Source organism: Miniopterus schreibersii (assembly GCF_964146895.1).
Source record: "Miniopterus schreibersii genome assembly, chromosome: 14".
Classification (NCBI taxonomy): Eukaryota; Metazoa; Chordata; class Mammalia; order Chiroptera; family Miniopteridae; genus Miniopterus; species Miniopterus schreibersii.
Window position 1 is genome coordinate 24,937,647 of NC_138114.1, and position 21,848 is coordinate 24,959,494.

The following is a 21,848-nucleotide window of genomic DNA, read 5'->3' on the forward strand; positions in this document are numbered from 1 at the left end:
TTATTCCAAAATAAATTTATTTTACTTATAAACACTAAGGAATTAAAGGTTTACTTTTTTGAGACTTTGACAACGTAACAGTACCTAAAATAATATCAGTAAATTAATTGTGATGAGTAGATAGATTTGGGATAAGGGAGCAATTATATTGCACCTTGACATCTCCTGGCTTACAACTAAATAATACATTGCTCCTATATAACAGCAAACTTCATATTATTTTTCATATTTTGCTCCATACTAGTGTTAGTTTCCTCTGGCATGAATGGCACTGACTTCTACCATCTACTTCCATATCAATTACTTCTTCTCATGTTCTAAAACCATTTCAAGATTAAATTAATCTCCAATAACTGTTGAAAAATGATGCAACATGAACTAAAATCCATTTAGAAGATGTCTGATTTTCTTGTAGAATATTTGGTCATACATCAAAGAGAGGAGTTAATTTAAGAAAGATAATTTCTTCAATTCCTACCCTAAGACCAGATGGTTAGCGTATAAAAATTATAAAGAGCCAAAAGGATAGGAGTTCCTTAAAACACATATTTCTAGTAAGTTTAAAGATCTCAGCAATGTATTATTAAAAGTTAAAATTTTACTGAAGGGCTGACTTCTAATATCCTGTTTGTGATAATATTTGAAATTTTCTAATTCTCTTCCCGCTGGTTGGGAAAATTAATAGACTCATAATACAGCAAAATGCCCAAGAACAAAAAATTGTCTTAGTGGTTTCTCTTTCACTCTGGTGCCTTTTGCTATTTAAGAAAATTGATTTTAATATAACTGAGAAATTAACATTTGCAAAATGTAGCTACAGAGCATGTATAATAATGGCTTCTTCTGAATGCTGTAATGGATCCAAGTTTCAATTCATTTGAAATCAATGAAGAAATCCTCAGGCAGCTGGGTCTCTCTGAGTTACATTTGCAGTTGATCTCACTACTAACAAAATCCATTAAAGAGTGTGCTACTCATTCATGGTATTTTTTTGGGGGGAGGGAAACCTTATACATTTAAATTAGTCATCAACATTCAGAAAATTAACTTAGCTTTTGACATTACTTTGATTTGTTGGCTAGTAAATACATCAAGATTAGTGAAGTTTGATGATTCAATGAAGCAAAATAAATTCAAATTCTTCTTTCCTTACACTGCTCACCCTGAGAAAGATTTAAGGTTAAAAAGATTACACTGGCAATAACTGATTTTGAGTAGAAAAATTAAAAAACTGTAGAGTATTTTGTAAATAGGTTGGCTTCTTCTCAGCGAATTAGTGTAAAATGTTTCTTTCTCCATCTTGAAGTTAATTCATAAGTCTTCCTCCCTGAAATGTCATAATCTCTCAGAGTTATTATCCTCATTGCACAGAGTAATTAGATTGTCCAGGCCAAAGGGAAATTGATGACTTGGATGCCGTGGTCAAAGATGCAAGGTTGGAGCAAAGCCAGGACTAGGGTGAGAGGGAGGAGAGGAGGGAGGCACCTTACTCAGGGGCAGGTCGAGTTGCCCCCATGGCCCCACACTGGTCCCCACCTTGGTTGGGGTTCTCTAACCTTACCAAGGAATATTAGATGGCCTCCCATGGGAGCAAAGTGATACCTCCACTAAGAGAGTACAGTTCTTCCTCTTCCCTCTTCCTTTACACTTCCGGAGGACTCAAGCCCCTAGATTCTTTTGTTAAACGTCTTATCTTAGTCATAAATCAAAGGGAAAATACCCAGACTGAAAATGGGTCAAGGCATCTGGCTCCATGCCTGAAAGTGCGATGCCTTGTTCTGCACAAGAGGCAGTGTTGATTTTCTTACAGTGAGCATATGCCTGTGCACATTACCTTCGCCTAGCTCCCTGGGATAGGTGCAGTGCACAATGACAGAAGTGTACCCGGACCAGATATAGCTCTAGACGATGTCTTATATTAAAAAGTTGCAGTAGTATTTATATTTATATTTGTAGGTTATACAGTACTTATAAATGTATATATTGCACAAGACTCATCAGTACTTACAGTAATGGGGAGGAATTTTGGTACTAGTTTTTTTGAAATCACAGACACATGACAGAATATACAATTTAGACCATCAATTGTCAACCTTTTCAACTCATGGCACACATAAACTAATTACTAAAATTTTGTGGCACACCAAAAAATATATTTTTTGCTGATTTGACAAAAAATAGGTATAATTTTGATTCATTTACATTGGATGGCTACTGTTGGGTTGGCTGTTGTCATTTTTAAATTTGATAATCTAAGGAAAAGAGGTCAGTGCTCCTGACTAAATAGTCAGGTATTGCATGTTTCAAAATTCTTGTGGCACACCAGTTAAAAATTGCTGATTTAGACTCTATTAACAGTATCAAATGAGATTTCAATTTTATTGCCAGTTAAGTTTCATGTGCTCTGGGGTCATGTTCTAAAAACTGCTCTCCCTAAATTGAGGAGGGCTTTTTCACCGGTTGAGTAAATTTAATATCAGGTTAAATTGAAGCATGCTTATAACTTTCAATAATTGAGTTAGTTTCATATTTATAAAATTTCTTTGTAGTCATTAAAATGAAAAGTATTATATGATTTAATTGCCACTAAACTTACATTTGTGGATCTATGAGGCATTCTGAATAGGTGCTATAGAAAAGCATATTTCTCTTTATACAATTTCAGTATCAATTCCAGATATCCCACTAATTGATATTTTATTTATGTAACCGGTACATTTGAAATGTATAATTTCTTTGAGGTCACAATATAAAGATTCAACAGCATCAAAAATAGTTCTGATTTACTTTATATAATCAATCTCTCAAATATTATTTTTTTTTAGAAGACTAGGGATTTTTGGTATGTGGTTACCCTGGTTGGTATCTAACAGTGACTAATACTGACATATCCTCTTAACCATTTTCTGAAATAAAATGTTAAGAAGTACATTGATGAGAGATATGAGATGAAGGAGAAAAGAGCTGCCATCTTTCCCCATCTAGAAGGTGTCATTTTGGAGCCAGCATGGGTTTTGCTGTCATGGTTAGCAATCGGTTCCAATGCCCACTACAAACCTCTTGGGCTTACAATTTAGCTGTAAAAATGTTGTGCAAAGGAGACCTAGCCAGTTGAAACAGAGAGAGAAGGGAAAGAAGGATGCTATACGGATGTGCAGAGGATTTCCCCTGCCCGGTGATTCCCAAGCCCCGAGAGGCAGAAATACCTTGGGGACCAGGTTCTTCTTCAGTCCTGGATTTCCACTCCCTCCCTTCCCCCCCACAAGGACCTTGCTTTACTCTAATTGATATGAAGACTACTGTGGCTTTTAGTGGGAGACGCATATTAGAGGTATGTTTTTAGGTTAAGAAATCATATTATATCAAATGCTATTATATAAAAACATATCATGTACCATTATTAATTCATGTCAGAAACCAGTATATAAACCTTATCATATTAAACACATTAATATTTAAAAAGCTTCCAGACTGCAACCAGGATCCTTGCCAAGCAAATCATGAGCATGTCTAGAACATCATGCAGCATGCTTTATTTTTGAATTTTAAAATTTAAAGTTGGAAAACGCTGCAGTATACAGCATTAGAGGAACAAAGATAGTCTGCTGAAGCTTTTAGTTAGACAAAAGAAAGATTTTTACCAACTCTTGTTTAAATATTTGCAAACTCTAAAAATGTCTCCTGGGAGAGATGCATGACTCTAATGCAGACCCTGTGACAGATTAAATAAAAGGACAGATTTCTTAGTTCACCAAAGAAGAATCACTGTAATAAAAATACTTTCCCTCCATATACCATCATTTTCCAAGCAGAAAGAAAAACTTTCTGAGTTTAATTGGTCAATACTACAAAATATTTCCGGACACATAATAAATTTGAGGAAGTATATACATAAATCTTTTTAACTTCTAGTACAAAGCGCTTAAAATAAATGTTTAAGTGGTAATGAATGTTGCTCTTTACAATGTAAAATTTTGATGTCAAGGCTAACTACCTAAAATATAGATTCTATTGTAATCCAGTCTGAAAAATCTGAAAGAATTATTTTATTTATAAAATGGTATTAGAGATGTATAGAAAAAAGAAGTGCTTAGATAATTTATTATAATTCTAAATAAACTTATACTTATCAAACACAAACCTATTTTTAAGAATGCAAGTTAACTAAATTGGTCAATGTCCTGACTTTCATTTATTGAATGGATGATTAAAATATTATCTAATTATTGGTTGGGTTAATTACTGTATAACTTCTGTAAATGTCAAACTCTGCTAAAAACTGAATTAGTTTCTATTTAGTAGACATTTTTCTAGAAAATATGAAACAAAAAATCAATGTGACTGAAAAGAAATCCATACCTGATTTTGAAGTAATTAATGATAGTTTTGGCTTGTCTTACATCAAAGATATTCCATTTCTCGTTTTTCTGTAAATGAGATGGTCCGATTTCAGCCATAACTTCTCCAAGCCATCGTAAGCTATCTTCTAAGGACATGTGCAGCGCTGAAATAAAACCCAGAGAAGCCTTACGCATTATTTTGATAGATGTTTTGGAACAAAATAATCCAAGATGTCCTTCATGTGAAAAAATGTACTTTCAGTATTTGTGAGAACAAATTTTAAAACTATTGTTTCTTGATGATAAATTAATATTTTGTGTAAAAGAATAGCAGCTGACACACCCCACAAGTGTAAATTTCTATAACACTACACCATTGTCTAACGAGTTTATGTTTTCCTTCTAAGAAACAAAAAAAATTCAAAATCTATCTAAAAATTACTTTAAAATGAAAAAGAAATTTTTTTGTGTGATCTTAGAATAACAGCACATATGGAAATGACACAAAAGTTGCTTGGACTAGCTGGTGAGGAAGGCCTGCGTGGTAGATTCAGTCACTGTAGACAGCAGAGCTGAACTCAGAGCTGAAAATGTAAATGAACAGTCGACCAACACTTGGCTTTAGCTGATTGTTACCATGTGGGAATTTGGGCTTGAAGATTTTCAATAGGTGCCAGAAATATGGATTTTTATGTAAAACATCAAGATTTTTTTTCTCTTTTCCAAGCTATAGACTTACAACTTATGTAAGCTGTTTCTCAAATTATGCATGGTGGTGGTGAGAGCCAGATGACAGTGCAAAAGAGGGACATGGACACCACTTTGCCACCATCACCAAAAAACAAACAAACCACAAGTCAATGACTGTGGTCTATTATCTTGCAACTAAAAACAAACAAACAGAGCAACACTATCTTTTATGGCATTTGTTCAGCTGAGAAAGAAGTAAATGTCAAAAGCCATAGACAGCTTTTATAGTGTCCATAATACAAATATATTAACTTCTATCTTCATATTTGGTCATATTATGTTCAATTTTACTTGTGGTAGGCAAATATTATTTTCAGTCCACACACATCCACTGCTCCCCGCGTCCCCAGGATGAATCCAGGTAAATGGAGTATCCCGAGTGTCCTTTGTTGGATGACAAGTGAGGGTTGGTTACGTGAAAGTAACTGGAGTCTTAAGGTGGAGAGTTGGAAAGCTCTAGCAAAAATGAGGTTGGACAGGCTGCTTGCAGGAGGTGCATGAGCTCTGGGGACAATTGTTCTGCACAATGTGAATCCCTCACCCTCCCAACCCCAACCAAACTTAGATGTCTCTGTCTTTAGGAAACCAACAATAAACCCATTTCCTGCTTGGGTGAATTTTTCAGGGAGGTAGGAAAAGAGAATGCAGAGGAGTTACAAGAACATAGGCTGATTGTTGGACCCAGCCATTTCTGGGTTACACAGCTACTTTTTCTCTCTGGGATGTTAAGTGCTATGCCCCAAAATTGCTAATAAAATGACAGTAATTTAAAATTTGGGGAAGATACTATAAATACTACCTTGTAATTTGCTTAATCTGGATTATTTTCTACTTATAGAAGTTAGAAAGAAGCCAAAAACTATGTAACAATTAAAATCTGGTTTAATGAATGACAATTGGTGCCTTTCTCACAGCGTCCCTCCAGATCATCTTTTATGTATGTCAGATACACAAATTCTTGCTGGATAACTAGGCTTTCTTATATCATCCTAAGAGGAGCTTATTATTATTGTATATTTCTTTTCTATACCAAACTTCTTTTGAAAATAGTGGGAGTAACTTCAGAAATGAAAAATCTGTTGGATAAAAGCAATTCAGAAATGAAAGGATCAAAAATGTGAATTACTTTATTAATAAAATGGTATTAGAGATACAGAAAAAGAAATTCTTAGATAATTGATTATAATTTTAGATGTAACTATAGTTAGCAAGCACAAACATATAATTATATGACTATTTCCTTCTGTTGAAATATAACTGAATCTTTAAAACTGTTTTTCAATTTCTAATGTCTTCTTATAGATAACGGTTTTTAAAATTAGGAAAGTTATCACTTCACTTATCTAACTGAAATATTTGCTCTTTTAAAAATCACATTTAGTGATGTGATTAATATATGAAAGATTAAACCATTTGAATAGTAAGGGCTTTTAGAAATAAAATTTGTCTTTGAAAATTTAGGGTAATGAAAGAACACACTAGACTTATAATTAGCTGGAAGACTTAAGATGGTGCCTCATAGCTGCCACTTACTGGCTAGGGGATCTGAGTTTCATTTTCCTTATCTGTAAATGAGAATATCAGTTTTCAAAATTATAGTGCTATTGTGAGGGTCAAATAAGAACTGCACGTGAAACTCTTGGTAAATTGAAAAGATACATATACTAGTATATTACATGCGTCTAGTGCTCTCTAGAATTCAGCCCAAAGCCAGGCACATTTGCTATAGAAATCAGGAGGATGAGCTCCCACTCACTGGGGTTGACCCTTGTGGCCTTAAGGAGCTGTTTAACCTCTCCGAATCTCATTTATTTTTCTCATTTTCAAAATGGAAAGAATAATAGGACTATCTCATAAGACTGGGTGTGAATTAAATGAGGCAAGGCAAATGGTACTGCAATGGGCCCAAGTTAATCATACATAAATTTTACCTATTACTATTATTATCACCAATCCCTATTTGGGGGGAAATGAGTCAGCTTTATGGAACTAAAAAGCACTCTTTGGTTGTCTACTAATATTCATGTTATATTCAGGGGACTCAATCTAGGCCCATGGACCTGAGAGAGGCCAAATAGCCAGTCTGTCTAAACCTTTACAGCTTGTCCTTGGTCAGGCCCTGGAAAAACTAGGCCCCAAAATGTATATGTTAAGAAAACCGTATAAATCCCATATATTTCATAATCTTTTAGCTGATCCAATTTGATTCCAGGTAGGTTGTCTGCAGGATGCCTTGTAGATAACACAGCACCAGGTGGAGACAAGAAACAGATCAGTAACGGAGTGAGTATAAAATGCAGTTCCCACACCCGAATTTTACTAAAATGGTCAACCACACTACAGCTAGCAGCCCAGGCTGGGCTCGTCAGTGCTTCTCCATTAACGTGTCGCCGGGTGGGAGTGCTCACTGGTGCTCAGGACTCATGACCTCTTAGTCTGAGTAGAAATACACTTTACTTCTTCCCTGGCACACTTGGCTAAGATTACATTCTTTCCTGATGATTACTGTAACCTTCCTGGGTTTAAAGGCTTGAGGGGATTTTTTTCTTGCCAGAAGGAAAAACTAGATCCCTTGCTTTTTTTTCTGGTTAAGCTTTACATATGTACTTTCACTCTCTCATAGTTTATGAGTAGTTGGATGGACCCTGCTCAAGTTTAAAAATTCATTTTTGAACTGATATCAACAATATAAAATTTCATGTAAAAGAAATATTCTTGGGTCAGTGTTAAGCTATGGAAAAAAGTTTAAAATGGAAATATCTTGTCAGGTCTGGAATTGCGGTTTATGAACATTTTTTATTTTCCTTTATCCTGTTTTTAGTTTGTGAACACTCAGCTTGGAGTTTGCAAAGGTTAGGGCTGTTTATGTCATATAGTCCTTTTTACAATTTAATTTTTGCATAGGTGATATATTCACATGGTTCAAAAAAAACACATGTGAAAATATATTATGAAAAGACTTTCTTCAATTCCTGTTGCCCACATGCCCAGTTCCCACACCCTCCTCTATAGAAAATTTTGATAACTTTTTTGTTTTATCATTTGTACACAAAACAAACAAGCATATATATTCTCATTTTTGTCTTTTATTTTAAAAAGCACACAATTCTGCACCTTGCTTTACTCAATAACAATATACAGTTTTTCATATAATACTTTGAAAGCTTATGCACTCTTTCCTTTTTATAGCTGCATTGTATTTCGTTTTAGGGGCAGACTAATCCGTACTAGTTAACTTCAATCTCAGAGTAGTTTTAGATTTACAAAAAGGTTGCAATAACGTCACAGAGCTCCTATGTACCCCAGAGACAGTTTTCCCTATTGTTAACATTGCTATGGTACATTTGGCACAACTGATGAACAAATACTTTTTGGGGAGTTCTTAGTTTTTATTGAAGCCTTTTTTCTCTCCCAGGACCCCATCCAGAATATTCCATTGCATTTAGTCATATCTCCTTGAGCTGTACAGTTTCTCGGACTTCCCTTGTTTCCATGGCCTTCATAGTTTTAAAAAATACAAGTCCGTTATTTTGTAGTATGTCCTTCTATTTGGGTTTGTCTGATATTTTTATCATGATTAGACGGGGGTTAATGGTTTGGGGGAGGAAGTCCACAGTGCCATTCTCATCACTTATGTCAAGGGCCTATGCTCTTTGACATGGCTCATCACTGATGGTGTTGGCCTTAATCATTTGGCTCAGATAGTATTTGTCAGGCTTTTTGACTGTAAAGTCACGGTCCTTCCCCTTTCCATACCATCCTCTTTACAGGGAAGTCACTTAAGGGGTGGGGATTTGTGCTTTGACTTCTTGAGGATGAACTACCTACATAAATTATTAAGAATTCTGTGTGAGAGATTTGTCTATTGTACCCCAGGTCCTTATTTATTCAATCATTAATTTATATCAGTATGGATTCATGAATGTTAATTTTATACTTTGGACTGTATTTCAATACTGTATTATTTTGTTCAAATTGTTCCAACTTTGGATATTGGAAGTTTTCAGTTGGCTTCTCTAGTCCTTTGATATACTCCCATCATTTTCATTTTTGAGTACTTACTTTAGGCCACTAAAGTTGCCCCAGGCTCATCTTTTATGTTTCTTACTCCAGGTCTACAGCCATTTTTCTAAGGAACCCTGGTTCCTTTTATTGAAGAATAAAATTAAAAACCAAGACCTGGGTCCCGGGTATGCTCACTGCTACTGAAATGTCATTGCTTCTAGGCCCTCTCTGTGGACAAAAGAAATATATGTGTATGTGTATGTGCACTTAACCATATAATTATACATTCGCAACTATATTAAGTTAAACATAAGTTCACACTGCTGTCTCCAGTTGAAGTTTCTAATATTTTGCTTTTACAAACATTACTGCAACTAATGACTTTACATATATGTCAGTTACATGTGTGCAAGTAGATATGCAGGATAAACTCCCTAACATGGAATTGCCAGGTCAAAGGAACAATACATTTGTAAATTTGATAAATAGCTGCTAACCTACAGCTGCTAACCTACACTCCAAAGACTTTTGCTTTTTAAAAAAATATATATTTTTATTAGTTTTTATAGAGAGAGGGAAAGAGAGAGAGAAACATTGATCAGCTGCCTCTAGCACACCCCTCCCGCCTGGGATTGACCCTGAAACCCAGGAATGTGCCCTGACCAGAAATGAAACCAGCAACACTTCAGAGCCACACCGGCCAGGGCCATAGAGGTGTTTTAATGTATCCTTCCATTAGCATTAAAGGAGCATATCTGTTTTCTTCCAGCTTTGTCAACTGAGAATGTTACCAAAATTTTAGTTTTGTCAACCTGATACATGAGAAATTACATTTCTGTGTAGTTTTAATTAGCATTTTTCTGATTAACTTCAAGGCTGAACTTTCCATTTGCTTGAGAATCATTTGCATTTATTGAGTCAGATCCTTGGCAAGTTCTTCTGCTGCCTTATTGGACTTTTCCTTCCTGTGCCTGCATGCTCTTTTTATGATTCGGAACCGAGTTGTTCGCTGGTGCGTGAGAGGCAATGATTTTCCCAGTTTCTTATTCTTTTGATTTTTCTTTTGGTATTTTTATTTGCACACTTTTAACTTGTATATATCAAATTTAACTACCTTTTTATCTTTATGGCTTTATAGCTTAGAGGCGTAATTATAAATGTCTGCCTCATCCAAGGTTGTAAAGAAATTAAACCATGTTTTCTCCTAACATTTTTATAGTTCCACTTATTTTACATTTAAGTGTTTGATGCATTTGGAATGTATCCTGGTTTACGGACAGAGAGAAGTCTGGATCCAATTTTATTTTATTTTCTTCTAGATGGATACCTAGTTGTCCCAATATTACGTACTGAATAGTACTTTTTTTTTTTTCCACCACAGGTTTGAGATGCCATTTTATCAAATATTGAATTCCATTGCTTGCTTGGGTCTCTTTCTAAGCTTTTGGTCTGTCTACTAGTCATTCACCACTGTGTTTAAATATTTGAGATTTTATAAACACTGCTACATACTAATACTTCTAATATATGCTATAGCTTACTACACTTTTTAAAGACAGGTTTTTTCTGGCTATTTGTATTTGTTTCTTTTCTATATTTTTGTTAGAATCACCTTGCCTAGTAACCCACCCTCCACGCAAAAACAAAAAAACTTGGTATTTTTATTGGAATATTAATAGTCTTCATTAACTTGAGATTTAGCATCTTTATATAATGTTGAGTCTTTCAAAGAATGTTGTAATTTTTTCCAAATGTTGAATACTTCCTTGGTGACCTTTAAAAATGTTTAGAAGCTTGCTTTCTAAAGAACTTGCAAGTTTGTTTGTTTTTTTAAATCCTCACCTGAGGATATGTTTGTTTTGAGAGAGAGAGAGAGAGAGAGAGAGAGAGAGAGATGAGCGATTTGAGAGAGAAGCATCAGTCCTTGCCTCCCACACCTGCCCGGCGGGGGACCGCACCTGCAACCGAGGCAGGGCCCTGACCGGGAATTGGGTCCCAACCTTCTGATGCACAGCTGGGGGGAGGGGGGGAGCCGAGCGTGCACGCACGTGTGTGTGTGTGTGTGTGGTTGTGTGTGTGGTGTGTGTGTGGTTGTGTGTGGTGTGTGTGTGTGTGTGGTTGTGTGTGTTTATTGTCAACAGTATAACAGATGTCCCCCATGCCCCCCTTTGCCCCCTCCACCCAACCCCTGCCGCACCCAGGCCTTCATCACACTTGTCTGTGTCCATGGGCTACGCACATATGCACGTATGTTCTTCGGTTAATCTCTTCCCATCCCCTCCCCCCTCCCCTCTGCGATCTGTCAGTCTGTTCCATGTTTCCATGTCTCTGGACCTGTTTTATTCCTCAGTTTACTTTGTTCATTAGATTCCACATATAGGTGAGATCATGTGATAGTGTGTGTTTTAAGTTTATCCCTAGGTAGTTTCTCTTTCTTGTTAGAGCATGTATATATATGTGTGTGTGTATATATATATTTGCTTTCATTAAATATTTTGTCTTTATTTTTATACATACATATTTTTAGACATTATACAGTACAATTGACTTTTCCTTTTGCGGTAGTTTTATGAACTTAAACACTTGTATAGGCCAGGCCACGCCCCCAGCCAGGACACGGAACGGTTCCATCCCGGGAGAAAGCTCCCTCCGCCCCCGCTCCCTCCTCTTCTCGCCGGCTCCGCAGCCAGTGGCTTGTCCCCCCACCCCGGCCCAGTTCTGAGAATATCGTCCCCCGCAGCCCCACGGTACGGCCTTCGGAGCCGGCTTCCCCGCGGCAGCCCGCCGCCCGCGCCCACCGCGTGGTCACCGCAGGAACGCCGCGTACCCGTCACTGCCGGCGCACCTTCGCGTTGTTTTCAGTTCGGGGCGCTTATGAATAGAGCCACAAAAAATTCATTTTCCGGTTTTTGTGTGAACATATGTTTTTCTTACATTAGAACAATGCCTGGGAGTGGGACCGATGGGTCATATAATTGTATTAGAAAATGCCGACCATTTTCCAGAGTGGCTGTGCCACCTTGCATTGGCAAAGCGCTTGCTCTCGTCACTATGTATCCTTCTCAGAGTTTGGTATTGTCAGTATTTTTTTATTTTAGTCATTTTATGATGTGTAGTGATATCAGAGTGGTTCTAATGTACATTTCCCCAAACAATTTCTCTTATTTTTAACATCTTACATTATGGCACATTTATTACAATAAACTAATATTTATAAATTATAATTAACTAAAGTTCATGTTTATTAGAGTTCTTTAATTTCTAATTAATGTCCTGTTTCTGTTCCAGGATACCCTGTTATATTTACTAGTCATGTCTCCTGAGGTTCCTCTAGACTGATAGTTTCTCAGACTTTTCTTGTTTTTGGTAGCCTTGTCAGTTTAAGGAGTGCTGTTCAGATATTTTGTAAAATGTTCCTCAATTTGGATTTGTCTGATGTTTTTGCCATGGTTAAACAGGAGTTTTGGGTTTTAATGGCTTTGCTTATTTTTAAAAGGACTGTTTGTTTACTCACTGGTGAGTTTTGAGAGTTCTTTATATATTATAAATTATAAACACAAGTCCTTTGTCCGATATGTAATTTGCAATTTTTTCCTGTCTATCGCTTGTCTTTTCATTCTCTTAACAGTAATGTTCATTAAACAAAAATTTTAAAATTTGATGCAATCCAATTTACCGATTTGTTTCTTTTATGGATCATGTTTTGGTGGTCATTGCTAAGAACTTTTTGTATAACCTCAGGCTGTGAAGATTTTCACCCAATGTTTTCTTCTAAAATATTTATAATTTTCAGGCGTATTGTTCTGTAAATGTCAATTAGATCCAGCCTAGTTGATAATGTTTTCCTTTTGGTTTAGCTTGTTTGTGGTCCGATCAGCCTTTTGAATTTATAGGTTTATGTCTTCTGCCAAATTTGGGAAGTTTTCAGCCATTATTTCTTCAAATGTTTGTTCAGCACTGTATTCTTTCTCCTGTCCTCTGGGACCCTGATAATATGTATATTAGAACTTCATTGTCCCACAGGCTCCTGAGGTTTTGTTCATGTTTTCTCTGTACTGTTCAGACTGGATCATTTCTGTCACTCTATCTTTAGGTTCACTGATATTTTTTCCTTTGTTTCCTCTCCATTCTGCTATTAGTTTCATCCAGTGAGATTTTAATTATGGTTATTATATACTTTGGTTCTAAAATTTCCATTTGTTTCTTCTTTATATCTTCCATGATTCTTTATATTTTAACATTTGTTTCAAGAATGCTCACTATTGTTCACTTAAGCACTTTTATAATAGCTGTTTTGAGTCTTTGGCATATAATCTCAATATCCATTTCATTTTGTTGTTGGCATCTATTTATTATTTTCCATGCAAGGTAAGATTTACATAGTTCTTTGTTTATCAAGCAATTTTGGCAATGTTGTTGAAAGAACATGTTTAAAAGCATGCAGTACTCAAAGATTCTATAAATATTTGTGTCACAAGGAAAAGTAAACCCAGCCAAAGTCTGTCTTTTTGATGATTTACTAAAAATTCTTTTTTGGAAGGTTATAGTTTAACAATTAAAATTGAAACAATATTATATTATTTATGTCTCTTAATTACAAAATATGTATCTTGCAGTACTGGAAAAGACTGAATTCTCAAGATGAGCTACCTGAGACTTCAGGCTTTGTTTTTACTTTCTACCCTGTTTTCGATGTGCATGGTAATCTGAAATCAGTCCATTATCATCATATTTGTTTTCATTATCAAGTATAATGATTTTATCTTCTATTGGGCTAATTATCTTTAACATGGGACTACATACTTAAGTAAAAACAAAGATGAAATTCTCCCACTTGCAGAGAAGAAAAAATAATAATCTCTTCTCCCCACATATGAGAACTACCGGTTTTTTCCTTGTAAAGGGTGACTGGGAGCAGGACGAGCACAGAGGGCACGAGGGGCTTCTTTACAGTCTTGCTAACTCACTAAAACTTCCCCTGCACCGATGCAGTTAGAACTGACACACAGAACACACTAGGCTTTGTGGGACCACAAGGCATCCACAGGTTTTGCTAGGATGACGGTGACAATTCTTTAGGGACAGCAAGCTGAAAACAACAAAAACTAGTAACAAGACTAAAAGAAAAAAGAGGCAAACTACCAAAAAGAAAAAGAGAGAAAAGAAATAAAAGAAAGGAAGAAAGGAGGGGGAGATGGAGGGAAAAGAGAGAGAAGGAGAGGGGTGGGGGAGGGAAAGAGGAAGGAAGAAAGAGGATGCCTCCCAACTGACAGGAGGCGTCTTTCAGCTGAGACACAAACTCCTTTACATTCATTGTGCTCAGGGCCTTTTGGTTTCACAGTCTGAGATCCAAATTCTAGTTCTGCCATTTCCCAGCTCTACCACCTTGTTCTCTGGACTGCTTGCTCAACTCTGAGACAGTGATTATAACATGTACCCTGTAGGAGATGCTATTGAATGGGGGTTTGAGACTGACCAAAGTCTTTCAGTCATCCTGAGATAGCCCAGTAATACTTCTAGGTAAGATGAGATGAAAACAGCTCAAGTAATGAAAAAATACGTAGGTAAATCTGAGCTACTTGGCATTTTTGGGATGGATAACACTGATAAGATTTTTGAATGAAATGATCACCTCTTTGGTAAAGTAATTATTGAGACCTTTAGTATTGTTAAGTATTATTTGAAGCTTCACAACTTAATGAAGATAGGAACTATATTTTTGCTGAACCCAGGAAAAAACATGATTTTCATTGAAGAAATTATAATACAATTGTGAAATTTTGCTAACAACACAATTTAGATGAATGAAATTTTCTTTTCTTTTTTAAAAAAGAAGAAATTTGTATGCATATATGCACAACCCAAGGACATGGACAATGGTGGGGAGAGGGACTGAGGAGGGAGATGGGATGGGGTGGAACGGGTCATTGGGGAGAAAAAGGGACATCTGTAATATTTTAAACAGAAATAAAAAATTAAATTAATTTAATAAATAAATAAATAAAGTACTTACTTCTAAGATTATGAAGCAACATATCTAGTAAAGTCATAAATTTTGAACACTGAATAATAGAAAAATCCATGCCTCTGGCCCACAAAAATCCAGACACATAATAATCTAGTAGAATGGCTTGTTTTAAATTGGTTTTAAGATGTTTGAAATTCAAAAATGTGGCCAATTTTCTGTAACGAAAAGAAAAATTAGGTATTAAAATCAGATTAAATATTGTACAGTTCTTTTTCTAAGTTTTGAAAATGTAAATATTTGTCTTGAATGAAAATTCTGTAACGCCCATAATCTAAAAATATTCATGGTTATATCTAAATTCTAAGTCCAAAATGGCATTCAAAAAAGAAAGAGAGAGAGAGAGAGGAGAGAGGGAGGGAGAGATGGAAGGAGGAAGGGAGGGGGGAGGGGGAGAGAAAGAGGAGAGAGGGAGGGAGGGGGGAGAGGGAGGAAGGGAGGGGAAGGGGGAGAGAGGAGAGAGGGAGGGGGGAGGGGGAGAGAGGAGTGAGGTGTGAGCAAACCCCTTCTGGTCTTCTCCCTCTACTTCCTCTTTATTCATTTCTGATTCTCCTCCTCCCAGTCGCCCTTTCTCTTCTTCCGTCTTTGAAATATAGTAACTTTACTACTATTTTTCCCCAAAAAATTCAATCTCTTTTTCTGTTACATAATCAAGTTCCTTTTCTTTCCGACAGTGTTCTGGAACTAGATTGTTAAATATTATTGTGTTGGTTTTTTTGAAAAAAGAATTCCAATTAGGTATATTTTACTCATTTTTTCCCTATAGCTATCATTTTCTATTTAACCTTCAAACATTTTTCAAATCAATTTCCTTTTAATTTTATATACTTTTCTCATCACTGTCTTCTATGGCCCTCAGTGTTTTCAGAGTGTTAATTCTTCCCATGGGTGCTTATAAATTTTATCTTTGCAAGACTGTTCTTTTTCTACTCCATTCTACACATTTTACACATTTTATACTTTTATTTCTTATTATCTCTTCCTTGAGTTTTTATATCTCTGTTTTATTTTCTTGTGGTGCATGCTTCCCACATGTTTTTCTTTTTAAATTCATGATAAATATTTGGCCTTATTTTTTATATGCTGATAGCTATATTTTTCTGGTGTATTTAATGTCTGCAGGTAATTTTCCTATTCTTCAATTTTTTTCCTTCCAGTGACTTTATACACATGTTCCTTGCTTAGTACTCAGACCTGGCCATGTTACATTCTATTTTCTGTATGAAATTTATGTTTATGTCAATGATTCTTATTTTACTTTTTTGAATTAATGGGGAAAAAGAAATAAAGTGGGACAGGTTTTCTTTACTATCACATAATCTATTTCTTGTGAACATGGGGAGTATCTGCTGCAAGCCTGTAACCCCGGTTTGCTCTTGCCTGGGATGGCCTTTCAGGATTTTCTCTCCCCCTAGGGGAGGAAGTATATTCCTACCTCATTCTGGGATCTTCAGACATGTATACCCTCCTACTTTTTCTCCTGCACTTCTGCCTGATTTAAATGCTCCTGGCACTGACCCTCCTATTTTGTGGCTTGGGCTTTCAGCATTCCCCTTATTTGAACAAAGAAGGAATTAGTATTTCCATGTTGCTTAAGTGTGATTTCTGAGGGAGCGTGTATGTGACAACTCTATACTGCCATTTGCAAAAAAGGAATTCCTTATTAATCATAATATTAAAATAAATTATATGATCACAATAATGCATACAGCAGGATTAAACAGGTCTCAGTGTCTCTACAGTCGGATCAGGGGAGACCTGAACCCCCAAGCCGATCATGGTAGTCTCATTCCCCACCCCATAATGCTACAGAATGCCACTCAGTGTACGGCATTCTCTAGAACTACTGGTCCATGCTGGGAACTCTCCTAAATTGTTCTAATTAATCATAACTAAGGATAAGGTCCATTTTCTTCTGTAAAACAAAAATACAAAAGAGTAAATAGTACATTTGATTGCTACTGGCAGCCATCTTACAACCATAAGATTGTGCCTTATTTCTTGATACTGTTGAGGCCTTGAGTTAATTAGCTCTGGAGTTAGTCTATCTCTGAATGTCCTGTCATGTGATAGTATACACAAACGTGTGTGTATTTTCTTTATTTTTTAGGCCAGTATGATCAGTTTTTCATGTTACATGCAACTGAAAGCATTCTAACTGATATATTTTATCAAGCACACAGCTCAGTTGGGGGATGCAGACATGAGCAGGCAAGCACTCTGAAGGAGGGGTTACTTTAGTAGCCAGGCGCCTTCAATTTGCTTTGGCTATCAGTCAGCAAGATTCATTTTTCCATGTTACAGGTACACTATCATTTAGTCTTAAGTGAAAGGCAGCAAGGAAACATCTACGGTAATAGAAACTTGTAGTATTTTAATAGAATCAATAAATAGGCCAACTGAACAGGTAGAAAGCCCAGAAACAGACCCAATACATACGAGGATTTGGTATAGGATAGAATGTATTTTAAATCAGTTAGGGAAGTATGAACTCTTCAAAAATGGTGCTGGGAGAACTGGCTGGCCATATAGAAAATAAAATTCTACCTCACCCAATACACTAAAGTCAATCCAGGTGGATTAACTAAAGCAACAATGCAAATTATTGTTTTATTCTGGAATCACATTCTTTTCACTCTAAATTTGATTACTTGTCACTCTACTGATTTCTGCTACCTGATGTTGCTAAGGAAAAGTCTGAGGCCTGCCTAATTATTTTCCTCTCTAGGTCACTTACTTTATCTCAGACATAAGGTAATGTATCAAGTTTTATACTATTACAATATTAAAATCAAAGCTTATCTTTTATAAAGTTAATTTTTTTTTTTTCTGATTCACTATGTTGGATGTATAATTCAATCTTCTAATTGCTTTAATCTGCATTTTGTTTAAATTTCCTTAAATATGTTTTCCACATTACTGGCTTAATTTTCAGCAAGGTAAACTCTACATTGGTTTTATTCTTTAGTTTTTTTATCCTAGTTCTAAGAGCTTCCATTTACATATTTTATTATCTTTTCTTTAACCCCTTGTTATATGGAACCCAATCAGCTTTTGTCTAATGCTTTCTTCTGTTTCCAGAAGTTAATCTTCCTTCTAAGTGTACTCTTCATCTGCCATTTAATTTTAAAAAATTAAATATTTGGCCTGAATAGTTACATGTATTCTTGTCTTTTTATTTTTATTTTTCAGTGTCTGACTGTATGTGAATAAAGGTAACTACTGGTGTAAGCATATTTTGGTGAAATTTCTTCACATCTCCACCTGTGCTCTCTCCCCCATACCCCCTACACCACTTCTCCTAGTACCATTTAGATCTTAACCTTCAATTTGGAGCACAGGGCTAAATATTCACCACTTCTATTTTTCGTTCAGTCATTTCACCCCAAAGAGATTATGCAGAGAAGCATTTGGAGCAAGAACTATTGTGGTTTGAATGCAGTTTCCATACCCTACAGGCCAATTTGTAAGCTTTTCTTCTGGGGTTAAGCAGAGATGGACAGGGGAAAGGCCAGAGACTGCCACAGCTGTAGCATGAGGAAATTCTGGGAAAGAGAGAGATGCTTAACAGTGATTTAGGAAGTTTTGCTACAGTGATAGGTGATGAAACTATCTCACCAAGAATTTCAGTAAAAATATTACATTATTCTTGCATACTCTTGAAATTGGAGTGCATTTTATTTTTTAAATATGATGATATGCAGAAATAACCCTTAAGGCAAGAATTGAACAGCTCATGGAAGCCCTGTTATAGAAAGGTTATTAAAAGATCTCTTAGTGTTATTTCTGTGTTTAAATAGTTATTTTTAATTTTGTTCCTATCATTTTTTCAAACAAGATTTGAGTGATCTATACATAAAATCAGGGTTACATTAAAACATAATTGATAGTAGTTAGAAAACCATGAGAAATGTACCCAGACATTTAACTTCACTTGAAGTGTACTGCACAAATATGTTTTAATGATACTTCAATATTTTATTTGGTTGGCTGCTTTCATGGAGTACAATTTTTAATTTTAAAAGGTAGGAAACGTGCTAATTTCTTATAATTCATTTTAATAGGTTTATAGCTTTGCAGACTGTATGATTTTGGCATATTCTGTCACTTAGTGACAGGATACCTTTCTGTATGTTGAAAGGTATTTAATCCCCATTTGTAATAACGTTATTTTAACTGGAAAGTGAATGATTGATTGCAAACATTTCAGGATTACTGTTACAAAAATCATTTAAAAAAATCTCAAGAAAATTACTTTGCAAAGCAATGGCTCCTGACATATCACTGGTGTCGTTTATCCAAAATTGATGTCTAAAATTTGAGATTACTTCAGGTGAATTCTATCAATGAGACAGTTTAAAAGGTCAACCTATGTTGAACCTGCTTGTTTCTATACTGCTAATTTCTGTATCAACCTCTGTATCATTTCCTTTGTCCCAGACCTCACCTCTTAAAGACGAAAATAGTTTTAGAACTGAGACACTCAATAAAATGAACCAATAACTGAAAAAATAAGATTTTCACAGAAGGTATGACACACAGTATAAATTAAGATGTGGTAATAAATGAAGTCTAAAAAGCATTTGTTTGCAGTACCTTTTATTGAATATTAATTGCATTTAATATAACATATTTCATTTAACATTTAATAAAAATTTAAATTGTAAACTATGTTAAATATCTGTCATTTGCATCACACTATTTTGCCTAGTATTAAATACCTAAATTTTGCATTTCAGTGACCAACAACATTTGAGATTACCTAGTAAGAGAAAACAATATTTTACTTAAAGGGTAAATAATCAGTGATACTAATAAAATGAATGAATTTTACTAATCAATTCTGATGCTAAGTCAGAATTCCCAATTAGCATTCATCTCTACAAAAATGGTAAAATCACCATGAAATACTTGTTTAAAAATCAGTAAAGGTTTTTTGACTAATATTTATAAAGATACAGATAGTCAGCAGCATGGCCGAATCACACATCACCAGAGTTTCCAGCAGGATTTACAGGCACTGAAGGTGAACAGCATCTTGGGAAAAGGCCTGTCAGTGTCATTCATCTGCTCGTTATATGCTTTACCTTTTCAGATTTCTCTTACAGCCAGTACATCTGTAATATTTCCTTCTCAGTAGTAAATTGCCTCTATTCCATAATATTTGTGAGATTTGCAAATGATAACACCTGACAGAGTCATTTTCCATCTGTCCATTATAGTCCACAATACCCTGCTAAAATCTGGAGGACTGGCCTGCAGAGATCTTGCACAGGGACATTACGGTCCAGAACAGCCCATTGTCCCCACTCTCCACACATTATAGCCAATCGGGATTCCATTATTAGAGACGATGATTTTTAAAATGAGTGATTACTAAAAACACCATTTAGGAATTTCTGTGTTGGATATATCTGACTAGAGTTCAAAGTAAATGCTCTACTATAGGAATTAATGGTCTTAAAAATAAGATGCACCTATATTAGAATTATTGCCTATAAATTCAGTAATACATTTTTAAACAAATGTATGAAATCAGAGTACTCAGTAGAGCTTCATATCCAATAAAAATCACAGGTGGATGGCTAATATTCAGGACTTCCAAGATGATAAAATGTATTGATTATTAATATTACAGAAAAATTACAACTTAGTCTTTTCATGATGAGACAGAAGGCCTAAAGGTTCTTGTGAATATTGACAATTTTATGAATAAAAGAGAAAAGAAGTAAAAGCATATGCTAAAAGCTGCTTTTAACAATAAATCCCTATTCTCAGGTTGGTTTGAAATGATTTCTCCCATAAAGAAGACTGCTGAATGGTGCAAGGTTAGTTGCTTGAGAATTTTTGTATTCCACAATCTGAATATATATCTACATATCTAATAAAAAATATCTATATCTATATATAGGTAGGTATAGATATAAAATATTTAGAAAAAGTTTAAGGTACGTAATAGAATATCATGACCATTTATAGATGCAGAACTAGAACTGCTCTATATTTGCTTGTAATATTGAAGTGCTTACTGTTGAACTTCATCTATGCTGTCTGTTAGCATTTCAGTGATTTGGGCAACTGGAAGAAAATCTGGAGACAGAATCTTTTCATGCTCCTGAAATTCAGTATCTCTCTACAAAAAAAAAAAAAAAAAAGTGGAATGAGTTATTTCAGTCATATGTTTTACATATTAATCCCAACAATTGTTCTTACTGTGGTCTAGTTGCTATCAGGAATTTTTTTAAAAAAACAATGGTCTCCCAGATAACCCCTTTTCTTTTGTTTTTAGTAAAAGTTGAATGGCTAGTCAATCTGTCTTTCGTGCATGCTTAAAACTAGGTGATGGTTTTCAGTTAAATATTTTTTCATATCTACGTATTCCTCATTGACCTTGGAGCTCAAGAAGAGGCAAAGACAAGTAAGAAAGACTTGCTGGCCTCAAGAAGCTTAACATCTAGTGGGAGCAACAAACCAAGGGTGACTTTAAAAGAATAAAATAAAATGGTGAGCCATAAAAAAATGTGGTATTCAGTCTAAAAGGAGGGGCAAAGATAGGGACTGGACAAGGAAAGTCTACAGACAGAGGTCCAGGAATGGGCTTTGTGAGATTAGGCGTGGATAATGCCCCAGGTGAATGAACAGCAATGTCAACGTGATAAAGACATGCTGTAGGCTACCAGTTCTGAAAATATCAAGTACTTCATAATGGTGTCTAGGGTACAAGTGGG

The 21,848-nt window shown here is 35.4% G+C and overlaps 1 protein-coding gene across 4 annotated transcripts in view; it reads right to left on the minus strand.

The window, feature by feature from the left end:
- CABCOCO1 (ciliary associated calcium binding coiled-coil 1) overlaps window positions 1–21,848 on the minus strand; it is a 101,199-nt gene that overhangs the window by 71,065 nt on the left and 8,286 nt on the right. For 3 of the 4 annotated variants that reach the window (XM_081159041.1, XM_081159042.1, XM_081159044.1), the window contains exons 2-4: window positions 21,150–21,253; window positions 15,109–15,278; window positions 4,360–4,504 (exon numbers count right to left, since the gene is read on the minus strand). In XM_081159041.1, coding sequence (XP_081015167.1) covers window positions 4,360–4,504; window positions 15,109–15,278; window positions 21,150–21,253 — 419 coding nt within the window. The remainder of the gene's footprint in view (window positions 1–4,359; window positions 4,505–15,108; window positions 15,279–21,149; window positions 21,254–21,848) is intronic. The other variant, XM_081159043.1, reaches the window with a different exon arrangement.